The sequence below is a fragment of the Eurytemora carolleeae genome, unplaced genomic scaffold (assembly GCF_000591075.1).
Source record: "Eurytemora carolleeae unplaced genomic scaffold, Eaff_2.0 scaffold176, whole genome shotgun sequence".
NCBI classification, from domain to species: Eukaryota; Metazoa; Arthropoda; class Copepoda; order Calanoida; family Temoridae; genus Eurytemora; species Eurytemora carolleeae.
In genome coordinates, this window is record NW_019396091.1 from 40,959 (window position 1) to 59,996 (window position 19,038).

General features: G+C 35.1%; 3 protein-coding genes across 4 annotated transcripts; all 3 read left to right on the plus strand.

The window, feature by feature from the left end:
* The first annotated feature begins 28 nt into the window (after positions 1-28).
* LOC111718445 (kelch-like protein diablo) lies at positions 29-3,725 on the plus strand. The gene is made up of 5 exons (XM_023494044.1): positions 29-171; positions 379-472; positions 811-896; positions 1,284-2,576; positions 2,792-3,725. Exons 1-5 carry the CDS (start codon positions 56-58, stop codon positions 2,991-2,993), a joined length of 1,791 nt encoding a protein of 596 aa, XP_023349812.1. The 5' UTR covers positions 29-55; the 3' UTR covers positions 2,994-3,725.
* Positions 3,726-3,738: 13 nt separating this feature from the next.
* LOC111718443 (uncharacterized) lies at positions 3,739-13,716 on the plus strand. 2 transcript variants are annotated; one of them, XM_023494040.1, is made up of 10 exons: positions 3,739-4,159; positions 4,426-4,925; positions 5,932-6,033; positions 6,496-7,837; positions 8,027-8,739; positions 8,892-9,460; positions 9,602-10,042; positions 10,295-11,073; positions 11,480-11,709; positions 12,165-13,716. In XM_023494040.1, the coding sequence occupies exons 2-10, from the start codon at positions 4,923-4,925 to the stop codon at positions 13,527-13,529; spliced, it is 5,544 nt and encodes a 1,847-aa protein (XP_023349808.1). In that variant the 5' UTR covers positions 3,739-4,159; positions 4,426-4,922; the 3' UTR covers positions 13,530-13,716. The 2 variants fall into 2 exon arrangements, with proteins under 2 accessions (XP_023349808.1, XP_023349807.1); XM_023494039.1 differs by lacking the exon at positions 3,739-4,159 and having other exon boundaries at positions 4,190-4,925.
* Positions 13,673-18,758, plus strand: LOC111718446 (uncharacterized). The gene is made up of 7 exons (XM_023494045.1): positions 13,673-13,752; positions 14,463-14,566; positions 15,041-15,188; positions 15,406-15,532; positions 17,046-17,325; positions 17,522-18,063; positions 18,385-18,758. The coding sequence occupies exons 1-7, from the start codon at positions 13,744-13,746 to the stop codon at positions 18,741-18,743; spliced, it is 1,569 nt and encodes a 522-aa protein (XP_023349813.1). The 5' UTR covers positions 13,673-13,743; the 3' UTR covers positions 18,744-18,758.
* Positions 18,759-19,038: the final 280 nt, after the last annotated feature.

A 19,038-nucleotide genomic window follows, 5' to 3' on the forward strand; every position in this document is an offset into this window, starting at 1 on the left:
AAACTAACTGATCAGGCTGTTCGATGTGAGGTGGTTCAAGTTGGTGTGGTTCATTATGATGATGGAAGATACTAGACGCCAGGTGGCGATGGGGGATATGGTTCATGATATGTTGGTAGATAGACCTCCTTCTCCAGCTAGGATGGAGTACAGAAGTGATAAACATGCGAGGTATCTAAATTTTTTTCTTTTAATTTTTGTTTTCTCAAAAAATGAAACGACTGAACTTAATAGTTCTTTGTTTGATCAGCTGCAGCTGTAGTATGAAAAGAATTTATAGAAAATAATTAGCCGTGATCTAAAAATAAATTATGAATTTTCTACAATATCTAAAATAACATGTAATAATTATAATATCAAACATTTTTCTTGTGTCAGGTCTACTTTAACAGAATTGAGTTTGATACGAAAACTTCACGATCTATGCGATGTCGTCATTAATGTTGGGAATAGAAAAATATATGCACACAAGGTGAGATGAAGTTAAAAGTAAATATTATTATAATATAATAGTAAAAAAATCTTGTTTGTGAATTAATTTGCTTATTTTTGAACTTTTGTGTTGTGACTCCTTGGGATCAAGCATTGATCTCCATCGTATGCAGATCTACGGATTGATTTAATTTCTCTTATATCCCTGATAGTCATAACCTAAGAGAGATCAAGGATTTATTCTTATTAAAAAGTGTCCAGTGTCCACATTTGATATCGAGACTAAGTGTACAAGATCAACAATTTCCACACAAAAGTTTTGATCGGTAGTTAATTATTAAAAAAAAAAAAAAATATTTGAAAATATTTAATTTTTAGGTAATATTAGCTGCGTGCTCTCCGTACTTTAGAGCTATGTTCACCGGCGCGCTGTCTGAATCCAACCAAACAGAAGTCACTATTAGGAAAATTAACATTCTTTATCCAAAAATAAAGTGTCTTTGATTTATCGATCAGTTGAGGAGAAAAAGTCGTTAAAAGTTCAATTCCTTCCCAAAAAATAAGTTCAAAAAAAATTTCATTTTGTATGAAAGATTTGTTTCGGTTTTTCATTATTGATTGTTAACTGTTAGTGTCGAGAGTAAAGCATGATTTTTAAGAAAGTATTATTAATAGAAGGTAAAAACTGAGAAAGTAAAAATGAAACTTTTCTTTTGACCCTTAAGATGTTAAATAAATACAACAAAATGCTTTTACTTCGGACAAAATTAAATATTTCATCTTACCTTTCTAGATTTTATAATTTTTACATTACTTTTTTTATCATCATTGAAGATGTTGTTTGTATACAGAGATGTGGACGAGACTGCTATGGATATATTGATTGATTTCTGCTACACATCTAGTATTGTAGTAGAGGAGAACAATGTACAGACCCTTCTGCCTGCAGCGTGTCTTCTACAACTAGCAGAGATTCAGGATGTTTGCTGTGAATTCCTCAAGAGACAACTTGATCCATCAAACTGTCTAGGTATTCGCGCATTTGCAGATACGCATGCGTGCCGGGAACTCCTAAGGATTGCGGATAAGTTTACGCAACATAATTTCCAGGAAGTGATGGATCATGAAGAGTTCCTACTCCTTCCCCTCTCCCAACTCATAGATATAATATCCTCTGACGAGCTGAATGTGCGGAGCGAGGAACAAGTTTTCCAGGCTGTGATGGCCTGGGTTAAATATAATATCAATGAGAGGAGAAATCATCTATCCCATGTTCTACAGCATGTACGGATGCCCCTTCTCACACCTAAATTTCTAGTTGGTACGGTTGGATCAGATATCTTAATAAAATCAGATGAAGCTTGTAGAGATTTAGTAGATGAAGCGAAGAATTACCTTCTACTTCCTCAAGAGCGTCCTTTAATGCAAGGACCCAGGACCAGACCAAGAAAACCTATTCGTAAAGGGGAGGTATTATTTGCTGTAGGAGGCTGGTGCTCAGGGGATGCCATCGCGAGCGTGGAAAGATATGACCCTCAGACCGGAGAATGGAAAATGGTCTCGCCGATGTCTAAACGACGGTGCGGGGTGGGAGTGGCGGTTCTTAACGATTTATTATATGCAGTCGGTGGTCACGACGGTCAAAGTTACTTAAACTCAATTGAACGGTATGACCCTCAAACTAATCAGTGGTCTAGTGATGTAGCTCCCACTTCTAGTTGTAGGACAAGTGTCGGGGTTGCAGTCCTGGACGGATTCCTCTACGCGGTCGGGGGACAGGATGGAGTATCCTGTCTAAATCATGTTGAACGGTATGATCCCAAAGAAAACAAATGGTCCAAGGTAGCGAGTATGAACACCCGGAGGCTTGGTGTCGCTGTAGCAGTTCTCAACGGATATCTCTACGCTATCGGGGGTTCAGACGGTCAATGTCCTTTAAATACTGTAGAACGGTATGATCCCAAAGGAAATAAATGGACGACCGTTTCGTCGATGAGCACTCGGCGGAAACATCTTGGTTGTGCGGTATTTAATAATTTAATCTATGCTGTTGGAGGAAGAGATGATCAAACTGAATTGTCAAGTGCAGAGATATATAATCCTAGTACAGGATCCTGGAGTCCTATGGTAGCTATGATGTCTAGGTAAGTGTTTAATAGTTTGACATATCTTGGGAATAAACAAATGTATTATGTTTCCCCTTACTTCAGTTTTGATCGCCCCGTTTAGTAAAATATTTATTAAAATTAGTTCTGAACTAAAATTTTTGGTTCATGGGTTTGAAGTCTAGAGAACATTGTTGTTAAATTAATTTTCTTATTTTTTATAGCATTTTTCTTAACTTTTTATATTTGTAAAGACGGTCTGGTGTTGGATTAGCAGTTGTAAACGGATTACTGTACGCTGTGGGTGGGTTTGATGGTACAACCTATCTTAAGACGATAGAACAGTATGATGCGGATGCTAACAACTGGAAACTCTGCGGCACCATGAACTTCCGGCGGTTGGGTGGAGGAGTTGGCGTTGTGCGAATGCCGCAATCAGATTCCAGGCTTTGGTAGCACGGAGAGTCCCTTGAAACATGGAAGCTTTAAAGCTAGCTTTTCTTAAGGTTCATTTTTGTTAGAGCAGAGAGTATGTTGTTCTTAAGATCAGAACACATCAATAACTAGAGACTTTTCGAAAGTTTAAAGTAAAAGCAAGGTGTTTCAAGTTTTTGGGGACTCACTGTACTCAACACTCTTAGGTAGAGAAGTACGGTCATTGTAAATAATATTATTTATTTGTTACAAATGCGAATTAGATTCAACATATTCTGCAGTACATGTACGACACATTCAGAAACTTGCATAATTACACGCTTTAGAATATAGAATTATATTGCAAACATCATACACCCTTCAGCAGTCAAGACCTTAATCTTAATATTCTTCGAAACATTCAGATGTATACAGAGGATTGTTTTTTATTCTTTAAAACTGGTAATTATTAAACTTAAAATTGTTCAACAGTGTAAGTGTTTTAACTTTTTTAAACATGTCGTTTTGTTCAACTTTTCACAGTTCAAGTGTCCAACAGCTTTTTAACAATATAACTTGTTTGTTATTCTTTAACCTCTTTCAAAACCATTCAATCAACTGTTAACTGTTATTCTTTAACCTCTTTCAAAACCATTCAATCAACTGTTAACTGTTATTCTTTAACCTCTTTCAAAACCATTCAATCAACTGTCATGTTTTAAAATTGGAATGTTGAACTGCTCTTTAAGGACCAATATAATTGTATTGCATTCAGAACTCGTTATTCTTNCATAAATAATCCTTGTAATATTCAAAGTGTTTTATTCTAAAATTTAAGTTAAATTGATTAAAGTAATAACATTCTTATACTTACTTTTAAAATGTGTATTTGTTCAAATCTGTTTAAAATGTCTTTCGCATCCCCCATGGTAAAATCAAAATATGTAATTCTTTCAGACAATGAATTCTGAACTTCTTAACATCTTTGTCTTGTGAACTATACATACTGATTGTGAAGAAATCTATTACATAAAAAAATACAGCTTTTTATTGATTAAAAAAAGCCCTACCCAAGATGAAGAAATATGCATTTTATGATGTCTTACTAAAGACTGAGCACAATTAACTTTGAGCACTATTTGTTATTAAACTTTAGCTTGCAATCTCAAAATCTGATTTTTAATATCTTCAACCCATTTAAAGGGACTGTAAGCGTAAATTCAAGAGAACCTCCATACAAAGATGGCAATGCCCGATTAACTTTTGGTTTCCTGTTTATTTTTATTTGTGGTTTCTTTACAAAAGTGACTTGTGCACGTTTGCTTACAAGAAACAATGGATAAATGTACAGAAAGAAACTTTTCTCTAGAGTCAGAAAAACTACGTTATAAAATAATGAGATTAAGGATTCAAGGGTACCGTTGTAAATCGGTCATTGCTATCTTTGCACAGAGGGTTACTTTTACGCTTACAGTTCCTTTAACTATGACTAATTTTATCCATCCATTTTAACCAAGCAACTAATAGAATCAAGAATTATTCAAACTTATCACAACACCTTGTTCTAGAGACCAATGATAATTCAGCAATTGCGAATATCAGAAATTTCACTCTTTTGAGTAAAATATTTTCTTCGGTCCTACCATATACGTGTTGAAACTTGCAATTGCTGAATTCCATTGTTAAAAAGATTAAAGATATATATTCTCAGTTTTATGCTAGTTTAATAGACAATAGTTATTACTTCTTGAGTTGAAAAAATTATAATAGAGTAATTTTTAATATTAAACATAATTTATATTTTAGTTTCACCATTTTGAAAATTTAGATAAATTCGTCATTTTAAATATCAAATACTAAAGCAATTGTATATTTTTAATATTAATACCACTACACAACTTCTAATATTCACTCTCAGATAAAAATGGAGAAAGTTCTTCCTTTCCAGCTCAACTATGCTTACAGCTTAATATGGTGAGATAATTTTTCTAATTACAATGATAGAAAACTAATTGGTTCGTTTAAGACAACTTTAAAGGGTTGGAACTTTTAAATGTTTTTTTTTAAATATCTGAGAAGCTTTACAAATTTTCCAATTGTTTATTCTAAACATTAGCTTTTATTACAATATGCCATATTTTAACACTGAGAGAAGATGTATTTCAACACGAACCAACAAATGATCGTTTTTTTCCTCAAAATGTTTCTTGGGATAAAATCTTGTATAGTCATAAAACGCGACCTTTTATTAGTTTTTCAATGTTGGAATCCTCAAAGATTTTTGAGTTGTCTTTTAAAAGCCCATAAACCTTGAAAAGTTCATGAAGAACGAAGTAAGTTATGGTCCATCATTAATTAAGTGTATCTAAAAAATAATCTCCTGGCCATTTTCAAAACATTTTCGATGTATGAATACCATTCATAAGGTCTGTAGTAGAAAAATTAGGGAAAATGACATTTTGAAATTTGCCAACTTGGCTCGATGATGAGATCTGTACTGTACCAAGCATTTTTTTAGATAACCTGTATGTATCATGAATCATTATCAAATAATTATGTTAATTTTTAACCAATGCGTCGGTTACTCATATAATAGGCATATACAACATAGCTTTTATAGCATATTTACAGTTTGGTTTGATTTGATTTGTACTTGGCCTTCAATTTTACTCTTCACAGAATTGTTCATCTAGAAATGTTGCCCTCAATGATAAATCTTTTTTGAAAAAATTCAGGAGTGTATATTTTGTTTAAAAATCATCTCCCCCCTCTTTTGGTTTTTATTCCCTAGGTTGGGAAAATAAATGAAATTTTTGGGGGGGGAAGTATCCCAAAGGAAGAAAAAACTTACCTTTTGATATCCAATTTTTCCCCTCAATTAATCAAAATCATACCTCCGTGTCAGGGGGTGGGAGGGGGGTAATTCTTAAAATCATACACACACCCCTTATTACATTATAGTGATAAAACAATTTTCCAGGGCGTAGAACTTATATGTGAGGAGTGTACTCAAAGAAATCCTAGAACTCCAGTACGAACTCCATGCTGCAGGAGAACACTCTGTAGACCTTGTTGGTTTAAGGTTAGAACCAGAAATTTAAACCTGATCAGAGAGACTATAAACTTAATTGCTTTCGCCGGTTTATAGCAAAGTTATGATGGGACAAAACTAGCCGGTTTAGTACTAGAAGTACACAAAATATGGTCTACAATGATTTCTAGATTATAGACCAGATTTTGTGTTTTTCTAGTACTAAACCGGCTAGTTTTGTCCTATCATCGACGTCGAGCCGGATACTGGAATTTACTAGAGATGAGCCAACTCAAAAATTACTCTCACTCAAATTTCCGTAGCTCCTCCCAACGCCGTTGTAGGGGGGGGGTGGGGGCATTGCTCTATAACTCACACTGTAGTTGTCCCTGAGCATCGTTTATCAGATAAAGGTTTAAAGGTTTAATCTGATAACCTATATATGATGTTTTCAATATATATGGCCTTAAGAATTAAGGTTTATTAAATTTATAACAATCCTTACAATTATAGGGGTTGACGAGAAATCTACGAAAATGTTGGTTCCCTGGTTGCTCAGAAGCTAAACTATCCTATGATTCATGTATTCATATCAAACCCACGGACACATTGATATCTGTTAATTCCCAACCAGAACCATCTGACAATGTGGCAACCAAAGAAGTCACAATCTATCTCCAAGGCCATAAGACTCTGGAAAGGGAACCCCTGGCAGATAAACTTGATAAAACCCCAAATGAAAGTCCAGAAAATAAATTTACATCTAAAACATTTACTCCAACTATTAAAAATCCGGTGGTCTTACTCCCAAAAATCAAGATTCCAATCGAATTTTCTGCGGAAAATCAACCACCTCAGCATAATAATATAGCTCCGATAGTTTCTAAAATTCTAGTTCCAGAAGTTTCAACCCCAAAAGTTGATATCTCATCATCTGCAGAGACTGAAACCCCGCGAATTAAACCTGAAAATGAAACACCTCAAGTTCAAACCCAAACACAGTTATCGCCTACAGTTCAAATTCCGACAATTACCCCTGTCCTCGAGACTCTGACACCCTTGTCGCCGAAGGGTCAAATCCCGATAAAGAAACCCCCTGTTCTCGAAACTCCGACAACCTTGTCTGTTAAAGTTCATTATGGGAAAATTCTAGCTCCAAAAAAGAAAAAATGTTCTTCCGTAAACTCTCCAACTTCGAAACCTGCAACACTAAAGGCTGACACTGGAAATTCTACAACATCTATAGTTCCAGCAAGTCCAGGTTCGACAGCTTGGTCTCCTAAAAAACTTGTTCCACCAGTTGCACCGACTGCAACGCGTGATTCTAACATTGTCTGTGAGAAAAATGGCGACTCTGATCTGAACCCTATCCTTCAACCATATAACTCTTTCAAACGTTTGTATTCAGATAATAAACCTGATTGTGTTATTGATCTGGTTACAACCGACCTACACAATAATTCAATTTATAGTAGTTCTCTTTCTAATGATCCCTTAGACAAGAATATAAATGAAAATAAGGCTCCTAAAAATTTAGAAAAAATGGCCGTCACAACAAGTAAATCTTTTGATCTTAAAAAAGAATCATGTAATCTGAAGTTATCTAAAACTGAAGAAAAAAAAGCAGTGATCAAAATAAATATGAAAAAAATCAAGAAGATTTCTGTGAAACATACGAAAGCTGATAAGAAAAGTTCATGTCGCAAAAATAATAATTATAGAAATAAAATAACAACAGAAGAGGCTGAATGTGAATCTAAGAAGCCAAGAAGCAATATAAAGAACCATGACGATGATGATGAATCTTCATATTCACAAAACTCAAATTTAGAACCAGACAGTTGCGAGGTGCAAGGTAAAAAATGCAGAAATTATCTTTTAACGTATTTATTTTTGTGGCATTTGACCAAATAATTTATTAATTGTATAATAACGAATTATACTATACATAATGTGTTATGCCTTACGGCAATCTAAATATTTATAAATTTATTTATTTTTATTGTTTTTGAAAAAAAATATTGCGAACATTTAATATTTTCAGACAAATTAGCTAGAGATGTGAACGAGAAAATGTTAGAACAAAGAATTAAGGAAAAAGCTGGAACCACTAACGACGAATATGGTTTTGAAAATGATGTCGACATTTCTGACAAAGGACCTGATACTGACGTACAATCTGCTTTGGACATGTCACCTCCAACTGACCTCCCTGTAGTTGCAAACATCTCAATCAGCGCAACAACTCCCCTTGTCAACACATCTTTGGTGGACTGTTCATCATTATCCAACGATATTCAGGAGAAGTCTTCCTCTGGCTCGACATCTTTCCAGGATAAATCTTCAGAAAATTCATTTTCTGTTTCGGACCCAATTTTAACTCACATTTCAACCGTTCAGGAAACTTTATCTGTAAACATATCTTCTGTTGCAGACACATTTTCAGTGGAATTTAGATCATCGGATCTGGAAAACCTGGAATCAGAAACATCTGTAACAAAGATATCTTCAGTAGCTGGCATATCTGTTCCCAACACCATTGACGCAAAAACATCTTCAGAAAATGCAGTTTTGATAGATAGTCCTTCTGACGTTAAAACAAGACCAGATGCTCAGGTAAGTTTAGAGAACACACTTGAAGTAACTGAAGTAACACCCACTAATCAAGTAAAATCCGCTACTGAAGTAACACCCACTAATCAAGTAAAATCCACTACTGAAGTAACACCCACTAATGAAGTAAAATCCACTACTGAAGTAACGAAGTAAAATCCACTACTGAAGTAACACCCACTAATGAAGTAAAATCCACTACTGAAGTAACGCCCAATAATGTAGTAAAATCCACTACTGAAGTAAAATCCACTACCGAAGTAAAATCCACCACTGAAGTAACACCCACTTATGAGGTAACACCCACTACTGAAGTAACACCTACTTCTGTAGTAACACCCACTTCTGTAGTAACACCCACTACTGAGCTGTATCATGATCTGCCAGCAGAGAACAAGAATGTTGAGATCAAAGTGAATATTAAAGATGAAACTCCTGTGAGAACTACTTTAGCAGATTATCAAGAGTTTATAGAACCTGATCAGAAACTGTCAAGCATTAAGCAACCCTTCAGTCTCCCTGACAGACCTGATAGCAAACAGCATTGTTTTAAATCTAGTCCAGAGGTTCATCAGGACGATGTTGTGGATGAAAGGTTTGGTCCGGAAGATGTTATAGCCCTGGTATTCCTGGATGTTCAAGTACTAAGCCTGGAAAATACATCTGACTATTCTCAAATTGGAGTTTACGTTCACGTCACAGGAATCTCAGACCCGGAGAGGATGACCTCCAAGAGTTTGCTGTTCCCTCTTCAACCTCCCGAGGTTGGAGAACTTAGTGTTAAAGTTTTTCTGAAACTTCTGGAGAAACTGAGGGTTCGAATCTCAAGGTCCGACTCAGCTCAATTCATCAAGGATAGTGATAGGTCAGACAAATTCCTTACATCAAAAAAGCATCGACTTTTCTTTCAAAACAAAATAATTATAAAATTTCGAAAAAACGTTCGTTTTTCAGAAATGTATTTGTCCCAAGAAAATCATATCATTTATTATCTTTAATAATTTAGGTTGGTAAATTGCTTCAGTTATAGCGCTGCCTTGGATGAGATCATTCAAGAAATCTCGTCCCTCCAAAGATTCGTTCAGGGTTGTATCTTTGTGTACACCTCGGAGAAACTCGTCTTTCCTCTACTACACTCTATCCTTGACAAGGTTGGAGATGGTTTAATTGGATTTATTAATCTTCAGGAGATTTTTGAAGAAACTTTTCACGGAGAAGAATCTCAAGATCTTACCTCAATCTGTCAAGAGGTTTTATCAGATTCATTTGATCTCTCCGATACTCAAGAGACAACCATTGTTCTCTTTAATCTAGTCAAACACCTGATGAACCCGGATTTTGATAGTTTCATTGCTCCGTATTGTAAGTATAGTTCTGCTATCCGATCTACAGTTCAATGGAAGGAGTTCAGTTCAGGACTGAGATCTGAAAACAATTCTAACATTCGGTAAAAAAAAATTTTAAATAAATTAAAATTTGAAATTATAGAAAATCTTAAAGTTTGAGTCTCATTATTTCAGTGTAAATCATTGGAGATATATATATAACCAATCTTAATAAACAATAGAATATATATATATATATATATGTATATATCTATATATCTATCTAAATATTTGAGATATATTCTGCCCCTTGTCTTTGTATACATCATATATATGTATATATCTATATATATATAAATTACGCCTATTTACAGATTACTGAGTAGTTTTCAAGAAAACCTTTTCTTTGAATTATCCCTCTCAACTGGTGAAGTTCTACAGGATACCCTACCACGTAGAACCCTGGCAGACCAAACAAATCTGCGTAGAGTTACAGAGAGATCAGAAATTCTATCAGAGAAAGTTTCTTACAAATCCCCTCTTCGCAATGTAACAGAGCTCCAAGAATCTAGTCCTGTAGGTAGTATATTCACAGAAGCAAACCAGGATCCTAACAATGATCTGGATGAACCGCAGGGGAGCGATGAGTATGAAGAGGATTTCGGACAAACCCATCTTTCTCTGATTCATTCTCACGACTGGAGACCAATTCAGGAAGCCGTAGAGAAAACTAATCTTCAAAATAAGCTAATTGTTGAGGATTCCTCCTCCGGGTTGAGGTTGAACAACTCAATCTTTGATTTCTCCGGGTATGATCAAATACCTGAAGAAGATACCATCCTTATTCCTAAAGAATCCGACAAGTGTACCTGTGATTCATTGAAGATATGCAATATGTGCCAGAGTTTCCAAGTGAATGCAGTTCTAGGTTCTCCTGGTCGGTTTCACTCTGGAACAGTTCTCTGCCGAGTTCAAGACGATGACGGAGTAATCAAAGATAAGTTTGTCAGGTTTATAGACCGTAGCTTGTACAGCTCCCAAGAGTCTTGGGCTAAGGTTGAAGATCAGATTTGTAAGGTTCTTGACGGAAAATATATAGTTCTTCTCCTCCAACATTCGGAAACTAGAATAATTGAACCTGGAACTCTTTTAGGTAAGTGATTTTTTATTCAAGAAGAATGATTTTAAAACTTAAACTATCAATCTTATTATTATTAAGAATTGGGGTTTAATGTAGTTCAGTTCAGATCAGTTTATATAAGCCTTCGTTACTCTCCGATTCGACCTAAGTTAACTAACATACCAGGTTTTCTGTTCTAAGAGTAATCCGACCTAAACATGTATCGGACCTTGAAATAGGTTAGGGCAAGTTAGGTCAAGTAGGTGGAGTTGGTTGGAGGTTAGACGTAGTTAGTATGTCCCATATATAGACTGTAGACACACGTTACACATTACATAACACACGTTTCCAGGTTAAGTTAGGTTGCTGTTTTATAATTAAGAAGTAGGATGGTTCAGGTCTTATTTCCTAGGATTTTACCCATTTATCCCTTGTTTAGGACTATGTCAGATTTGGCGTGGTATTCCTCCCTCTTCCCAGCCTTCTTATCAATATCTAACTCTACGCTCTAGTATACAAATTGATTTGTTTACAATACTTAACTGTATTCCTGAAAGTCTGGAGCTAGCAGATCTACACCGCAAACCTCTTTGTGTAAATCTGGAGGAGTGTATTCCTGGAACACTCAACAATAAGTTTGCATCCCTTGACCCCAAAGGATTGATAAAGGTGATTTTTTTTAAGTTACGTTTTTTAATGTATAGTTGTACTTTATTTTTTAATGTGTAGTTGTACTTTCTTAAAGTGATTGTAAACTTAATTTCAAGGGACTCTTCATGCAAAGATGACATGCCTGATTCACAACGGTATCCTTAAAACCTTTATTTGATCAATAATGTATAAAATATGTATTAGAATTCTACTAGGTTTAAAAGTGTGTTATTTCTGATAATTCCATATGCTTTCCTGCTGTTTAAATGCGCAAGTCACTTTTGTTCAGAAACCATTGTTATCTAATTTATGATTGGTCAGGCAAAGCTTTTAATGGTTGTGAATCGTGCATTGCCATCTTTCAGGGCTTCTAGACTAAATGATAATAAAGGAATTGACGAAAAAATGTATTTTTACACGTCTCATCATCTCATGTAGATATTTTACATTATTTTATTGAAATTAATTTACAGATATGGTTTAAATCGTCATCTTTCAAATCTCCTCCGCAAATCGGTGATAGGATAGGCACAGTTTCAACCAAACTGGAACTCCAGGGTTTGGATTCAGTTTGTTTGAATCCAGAGGAGTCGAAACCTACTAAACCGAAACCTAGCCGTCCAGTTCTCAAACCACTAGTTCAGTTGGGAACCTTCAGAGATACTTCGCGAGACGCCTTTGCTTCAGAATATATCAATCCTCCAAATCCTTTATATTTAGACGCAAAACCTACCATAGATATAAACCCCACGCAGACATTACCTAAACGAAGGTTGCCTCAAAATCCTTCTAAAACACATCCGTCATTGAAGAAGCCAAAGCTCGCGTTCGGCATCAAAAAAACTTCTGCTTTTGTGAAAAGGAATGTTTTAGAGGAAACAAAAAACTCAGTTTCGAAATCTGGAGATGATATTCATCAGAATCAAAACCGATCAGCGTTACCTGGAGATAAGAGAAAGATCAATGAGTCATCGCAGCCTCAGTCCGTAGCTCAGCAATATGAGGTTTCCAAGTCCCACAACCCCTATATACCAGATAAAATCTACCCCGGTTCAAATAAACCCTCCGGCACATATACAACGATACCAGACAATCCTCCCCAGTATTCAAATCTAGCGGATACCAACCTGTCCTTTTCTCAGTTTTCACCACAACCCTCGTTTAGATCTTATCCACCACCTAGTCACTTTCATTTCCAAGAGCAAGCTTGGATTGGAGATTCAAACCAGATTTATCCGACAGCTCCCTTGGTTAGTATTGGTTCACAGTATCCGTATTATCCTGGAGAATATGTCCAGGCTTCGTCTTCAACTAATTCCCTTACAGCCGAGGGGGATCCCCAACCTTCAAATCAAGGTCTGAATTTCAACCATAGGAATTTGAGTAATCTCACAATAATCCCAACCAGACCTGACAACTGTAAACCCGTCCTGTCTCTCCCGAAGCCTAGACCTGCGGAGAACTGTAGGAATTGTGTGTATTCCAATCTGGAGAATGTTCTTGTTAATGAGAACTGTGAACTATGTCCAAACTGTCCCATCCTTGAGGTAACTCTGCTCGAGGAAATGACTCTCCTCGCCGGGAAACCAGTTTCATGTACGCTCAAGGTTCAAGGGATGTTGAAAGAAGGGGTTATCAAGTTGTTCACCAGAGCAGGGATAATCTCCTATCCGTCCTGTATCCGATCCTTCCCACCTCCAAACCACAAACATCCGGTTCTTTTCTCCGTAGATAATTCTACTTTCACCATGAACTTTGCCAATCATAGTCTAGAGACAACTCTACTCAGACGAGGAACCGTTGTCGCTGCGGCTCAACAAATATTTTTACGGAAATAGCATTTTTAAAACATTAAACTATAATCTTGTCTGAAAATTATGTGTGTTATTATTTTTCCTTTATTTTATATTTTATGAAATTATTGAAAATTCCTCACATGCATTGTATATTGCTTTTATTGAAAATTTTACTATTATAATTGTACAACTATTTTCGTTACTGGTGCTTCATATTTCTATTTTCAGAGAACATGGAGGGTTCTCATCTAGTAGGATGAAGCAGGTTAATCATGATTAATTTAAATAAAACAATACTTTTAAAGGGACTTTACGCGTAATTTCAAGTGACCCTTCAGGTGAAGAGGGACATGATTGATTAACTACGGTACAATTGAAACCTTTATCTGATCAATAATGTGGAAGATATTGTTCTTATTCCAGGTTTAAAAGTTTTTAATTCTGATAAAATCTAAACGTTTTCCTACGGTAGAAATGCGCAAGTCACGTGTGCAAAGAAATAATTGAAAATAATCTCTTAAAAGATTTTAAACATTGATATCTAACTTATACTTGATGGGACAAATTAGACAAAGCTTTTAATGATACTATTGGAAATCCAGCTTTGCCATCTTTGCATGGAGAGTCACTTGAAATTGCGCTTTACACTTTACAGCCCTATAAATATATTTTTTCATTAGATCATCTTTTCTTGTCTTCATATTTTACAATAGTTTGAGTTTTCATCTCAGTCGTTAAAACATTTAAAAATGACATCAAAAGGGAAATTTTTTACTCCCCAGAAATTTAATTTATTTCTCCTTAAAAATCATTTTTTTTCCGCATTTAACAAAGAAAACCTTAAAAAAATTAAACATACTTAAATTCTTGGGGGGACTTGGGGTGTGGGAAGATTCACCCCTGTTTTTTGGTTTTTGTTTTTATCGTGATGAATGATGAGATGAGATTAGGTTTCTATCGTGTCTGTATGTTTAGAAGGGGGTTGAGGAGGTGTCCCTGGTGGGGGAGAGCGTGACCTACCTGGGAGAGGGGAACGCGAACCTCGTGGTGGCAATCAGGGACAAAGATCTTGTCATCAGGTCATATCAACTTTTTACTTATTTATTCATTTTATCTTTTGGAATCTTTTATGATGGAAAATTCTTTTGCATTTAGAATTTTCTTTGATTGCCAAGAAAGAAATTGAGTATTTTCCACAAACTCTGATTTTATGATCAGATCAAAGCATTTAAGTTTGAAATATCGAATGTGAATTTTTGAATCTCTGGCAAAGACTATTCCTTTGTTGAAAACTTAAAATAGGAAAAATTGGAGTTTTTTTTAAAGCAGGTGTCTTACATATTTAAGAATTTCGCCTGGGGCCGGGAGATAAAGAAAAATTGGACATAAAATGAAAAGACAATTTTTTTAATCCTTTTTTATACTTTTTACCCAAGGGGACGGTATCACATCGACAGATTGACACGCACAACCTTGTTCTGTCCATAGCCAATGTCTGAACGTTGTTAAGACGACAGTGTAAACTCCTGATCTTTAACTTACAAACTGTCCAGGTTTCCTAAGAGTAAGTTTGCTGAGAAATGTCAAGACGAAAAACTGAAAGCTATCTCCTCCTACCTCAACCTCGTAATACGTCCTCTACTCGGAGATAGGTTTCTCAATCCTGTATCCGTGGTTAAAATATCTCTGGAGGATTTAGAGGTATTTTGTTCTCTAAGTATATATTGAAGTTTTAATAAGATCCAAAATTTCAATGGCATCCATTAAGTTAGAAATGACTAAAAATGTTCAACTAGAAATATATTTATTATCAGCAAAGTAGACATGCCACTCAATAAATTGAGTGTCTGAAATTATAAATTAATAGAGAAATGTGTTTGATCATGATTGCCTAACGATTGAAATATTTTATATTCAGCTTGTAAAGAAGAAGGTGAGGGTAGAGAGACCGATGGAAAGATGTGTCAAGGATATATTTTATCCAATGGGAATTCTAATGACTGATCTAACCCGGCCTTCTCAACACTTCTCCACTCATGGAATAGGTAACATTGTTAATTTGTGACAAACATATATTAGACATATCATGCATTTTCTCATGTGAAGAAAAACTACAGTGAGCCCCACTAGACATGACAAAGACATCTTATCTTGAGATTATATTAGAAGTTTGGTGCTAACCATTATAATCTAATGTCTGAATGTTTTAAAGGGGCCGTTCGTTTATTTTGGTAATTTCATGGTAAACTAAATCGCCTAGTAGCTATTCATCTTACTTTTCAAAATTATCTGTGGCCAGAGAAATAGCCGATTTATCGTTTAGAATTCCAGCGCAAAGGTATGATACCTTTGCAGAGACAAAATTTAAACGTTTTTTTCAGTAACAACAGCCCAATAAAATCTCAAGCTATCAAATTTCAATGGCATCATGTGTCAGCCATTATATATTAAAAATATGAAAACTTTTGATTTTAGAATTAGCATGAAATTAGAGTTTTTAGCGTTTAAACATGATTTAACACGTTTTTACAAAAACGACATTCTCTCTCTGTCAAACCGGTTCATAGATTACAACTCGGGGATTCCTGGGGAGTGGGGAAGAATGGAAAACGTATCAATCCGTCAAATGTTATACTTTGACAAGTTATATTTTGAAAATAGACAATTTTTAAATAACTTTGAAAAAATCAAAGATATTTACAATCATCAATTAGATGCTACAGTTGAATTTAAAATTAAATTTTTTTTTAAATCCATGACTATGACAAAAAGCATCAAATAGTGTAAATTCGGCCTTTTCTCCGGCCACAGTTGTCTTTATAAAGTAAGACTAATACCAATAGCGAAAAGACTATTTGGTTTACCCTCAAATAATATATTAAGATAACTTTTAAACTCAAGTTATGACTTCATAAAGTCGAATGAACATGAGGCACGGCAGTTGTGCAGTTTACACAGACCCATTTTACTTTGTGATTTAAAAAGTGAAACCATTTTCTTTGTAACAACATTAAAAACATTAAATACACTTCAGTATTGTTTTAATATCGTCTTCCAATTTCGCAGTTTTTTTGATTCTCATTGTATTATAAATGAAAACCATTAAGTAGGGTAAAGCACAAAAAATCGATAGTTTGGCAGGTTCTGAGTTTATCCTGAAGAACTATGAATTAAAGAAATTTGATCGCTGTAACTAACTCATTTAATAGGGTTGATAAAATTTTTCTTTGATTTATCTGTGTGAAAATTGTACATTATAAATCCAAAAATGTCACTTGACATCATTTAGACTCTTTAATCTGCTGCAATTAATATATTGGTCCATAAAATCTGCCACTAATAGTATTTTTGTCCATAAAATCTGCCACAAAGTGAATTTTTAAAGCTGCCACAAAATCTCTGGTGTTGATGATAATCCAAACCTCATAGAGTAAATAAATTAGTTGTTAGTTCCACATTAAAAAAAATATATTTCGTTCTGGGTTGACAATCTTCAGTTCTTGAGATTTGTTTCTGCCATGAAGATTCAAAACAAACTCTAATCATCTAATTATCTAGGTTCAACGATATCTGTTGAATTGAAACCCAAGATGGGTTTCCTGCTGCCTGAGAACTGTTCACATCCGTCCCTCTGCAACTTCTGCCTCAAGCAGTTCTACAAGGTGGAGCAGGGTATTACAGATACCCTAAGCGGATACTGTCCCCTCGACCTATTCTCCGGGAACAAGATTAGAATGTTCTCAGCTATCAAGGCCTTGATGCGAAGTCCGCAGAATAACATGAGAATATTCGGGGATGGAGCTATTCTCCATGGGAAAGAATCAACTGAAGTTCCAAGGTATTAAATTCAACTTTTTATTTAAATTTATTTTCAGTTATATTATGGGCGTTGTCTCGAATTCCCCGAAATGTGGGTTGTCAACTATTGTTATTATTATTGCTATATATGACATATTTGTTTTGTCAAAGACTAGTAACAAAACTAAAATTCTATTATAACAATTGAAAAGTAATTTCTACTCTTATTATTCTAGATGTTCCAAGCTCATATCTCAAGTAATTGAAAACGAAGATGTTCTTGCTCAGGTCCTTGTTACCGCACTTAGCTCTGAGTATAGGCCGGATACGGTACATACAGTCAACCCCAATGAGTTCAACCCTACGGCCATTCCACATCTCAGTTCCAAACTCCTGGCTGTTGAAAAGAGTCAAAAATCTCACTCGGTAAAGTCTGAACAACAATGCAAGGTGGAAGAAGATTTAATATCGTCTTCACACCCCAACTCTCAAACGAAAATATATTGTAAAGCCAACTGTGATATAATTATTTGCTCCGATCCTGCCGGTTCAAATCTTTGCCGCCAAAATAGATCTGATGAGAGCATGAATAATCCACCACGTGATAACCGGAAACCGGTACAGAAACATGTCTGCTACTCCAAACCAGACGCCATCTTGAAAAAGAATTGTGGAGCTACGAGGTTGGATTCTGAGGATGAGTTGACTCCAGGTTCAGTTCTTCATACTATCCTGGAGTTGCAGAAGATGAACAGTATCACCGATCGTCAAGCACTAGGAAACTTGTATATTTGACTCTATGCTAATTAATTTATGTTTAAGCTTAAAAAATCATTTATAAAGGGGGTTGAATTTTTTTTTTTAAATTAGTAAAAAAAAAGTATGTTAGCGCTGTATTTTAGGAATTTTTTAGGGTGTTTTTTTTCGCTGAACTATACTATTGTTAGGTAGAATTAAATTATTCAGATTGTTTGGGTTATAACTTATAACTATTAAAATGACGGTGGGGAGGGGCCTTGCCTGTTGATGGAGTTGAATGATGCCCAAGTTTTGTTTATTGAATAAAACTACGTCAAATGAAGATACTCGTTTTATGCAGACATCCTTGAGAGTTTGATTAAAGAAGGTCAAAACCTGGAGGATTTACAGAACCTGGTGATCCAGCCTGCAGAGGAGTTGGATACTGAACTCGTCTCGGAGTCCATCCAACTTCTGCGTAACTATATCCTTTACGCAACAGCTAAAGATCTTTCAATGTTTATAACCCTGCGGAAATTAAAGAACCCGAAGGGGGCTAGTCTTCCCAAAATCACGGTAAATAATCAGACATATTGCTTCAGCATTAAAATCATAGATCTGGATCCGAAACATGTTCACAGAATCTCTAAGTACGTGAGTCAGAAAAAGGAATGGTTGCGGAGCTGTACACAGACGGAATATTCTCTGTTCTCCCAATAAATAGGATACACCCATCCTTTGTATTTATTAGTCAACTTAGATAATATTGTAGTAAATATTTTCGATTATGTCGATTCAATTTATGGACGACACTATCTTTAACATTTTTAATGATACTTTTACGAATACTGCTTTCCAATTTGGGCCCTACTTCTAAAATGTTTTAATCTGAGAAAATAACATGATTATTTTTACAACATATTTACATCTAATTTAACAGAATATTTTTATTTACTTTGTTGCAGGGATATATATTTTACATGTATCATATATGAGATTCATGTACAAAATTAAT

What these genes read in the sequence shown, in the direction of transcription:
- LOC111718445 (XM_023494044.1), top strand. Translation starts at nt 56, where the DNA reads ATGATGATGGAAGATACTAGACGCCAGGTGGCGATGGGGGATATGGTT. An exon ending in CAAACAGAAGTCACTATTAG is followed by an intron (nt 897 to 1,283) that starts GAAAATTAACAT and finishes GTTTGTATACAG; the next exon opens with AGATGTGGACGAGACTGCTA. An exon ending in ATGGTAGCTATGATGTCTAG is followed by an intron (nt 2,577 to 2,791) that starts GTAAGTGTTTAA and finishes ATATTTGTAAAG; the next exon opens with ACGGTCTGGTGTTGGATTAG.
- LOC111718443 (XM_023494040.1), top strand. An exon ending in AGACAGTTGCGAGGTGCAAG is followed by an intron (nt 7,838 to 8,026) that starts GTAAAAAATGCA and finishes TAATATTTTCAG; the next exon opens with ACAAATTAGCTAGAGATGTG. An exon ending in AAGTAAAATCCACTACTGAA is followed by an intron (nt 8,740 to 8,891) that starts GTAACGAAGTAA and finishes CCCACTTATGAG; the next exon opens with GTAACACCCACTACTGAAGT.
- LOC111718446 (XM_023494045.1), top strand. An exon ending in TATCTCTGGAGGATTTAGAG is followed by an intron (nt 15,189 to 15,405) that starts GTATTTTGTTCT and finishes TTTTATATTCAG; the next exon opens with CTTGTAAAGAAGAAGGTGAG. An exon ending in CTTCTCCACTCATGGAATAG is followed by an intron (nt 15,533 to 17,045) that starts GTAACATTGTTA and finishes CTAATTATCTAG; the next exon opens with GTTCAACGATATCTGTTGAA.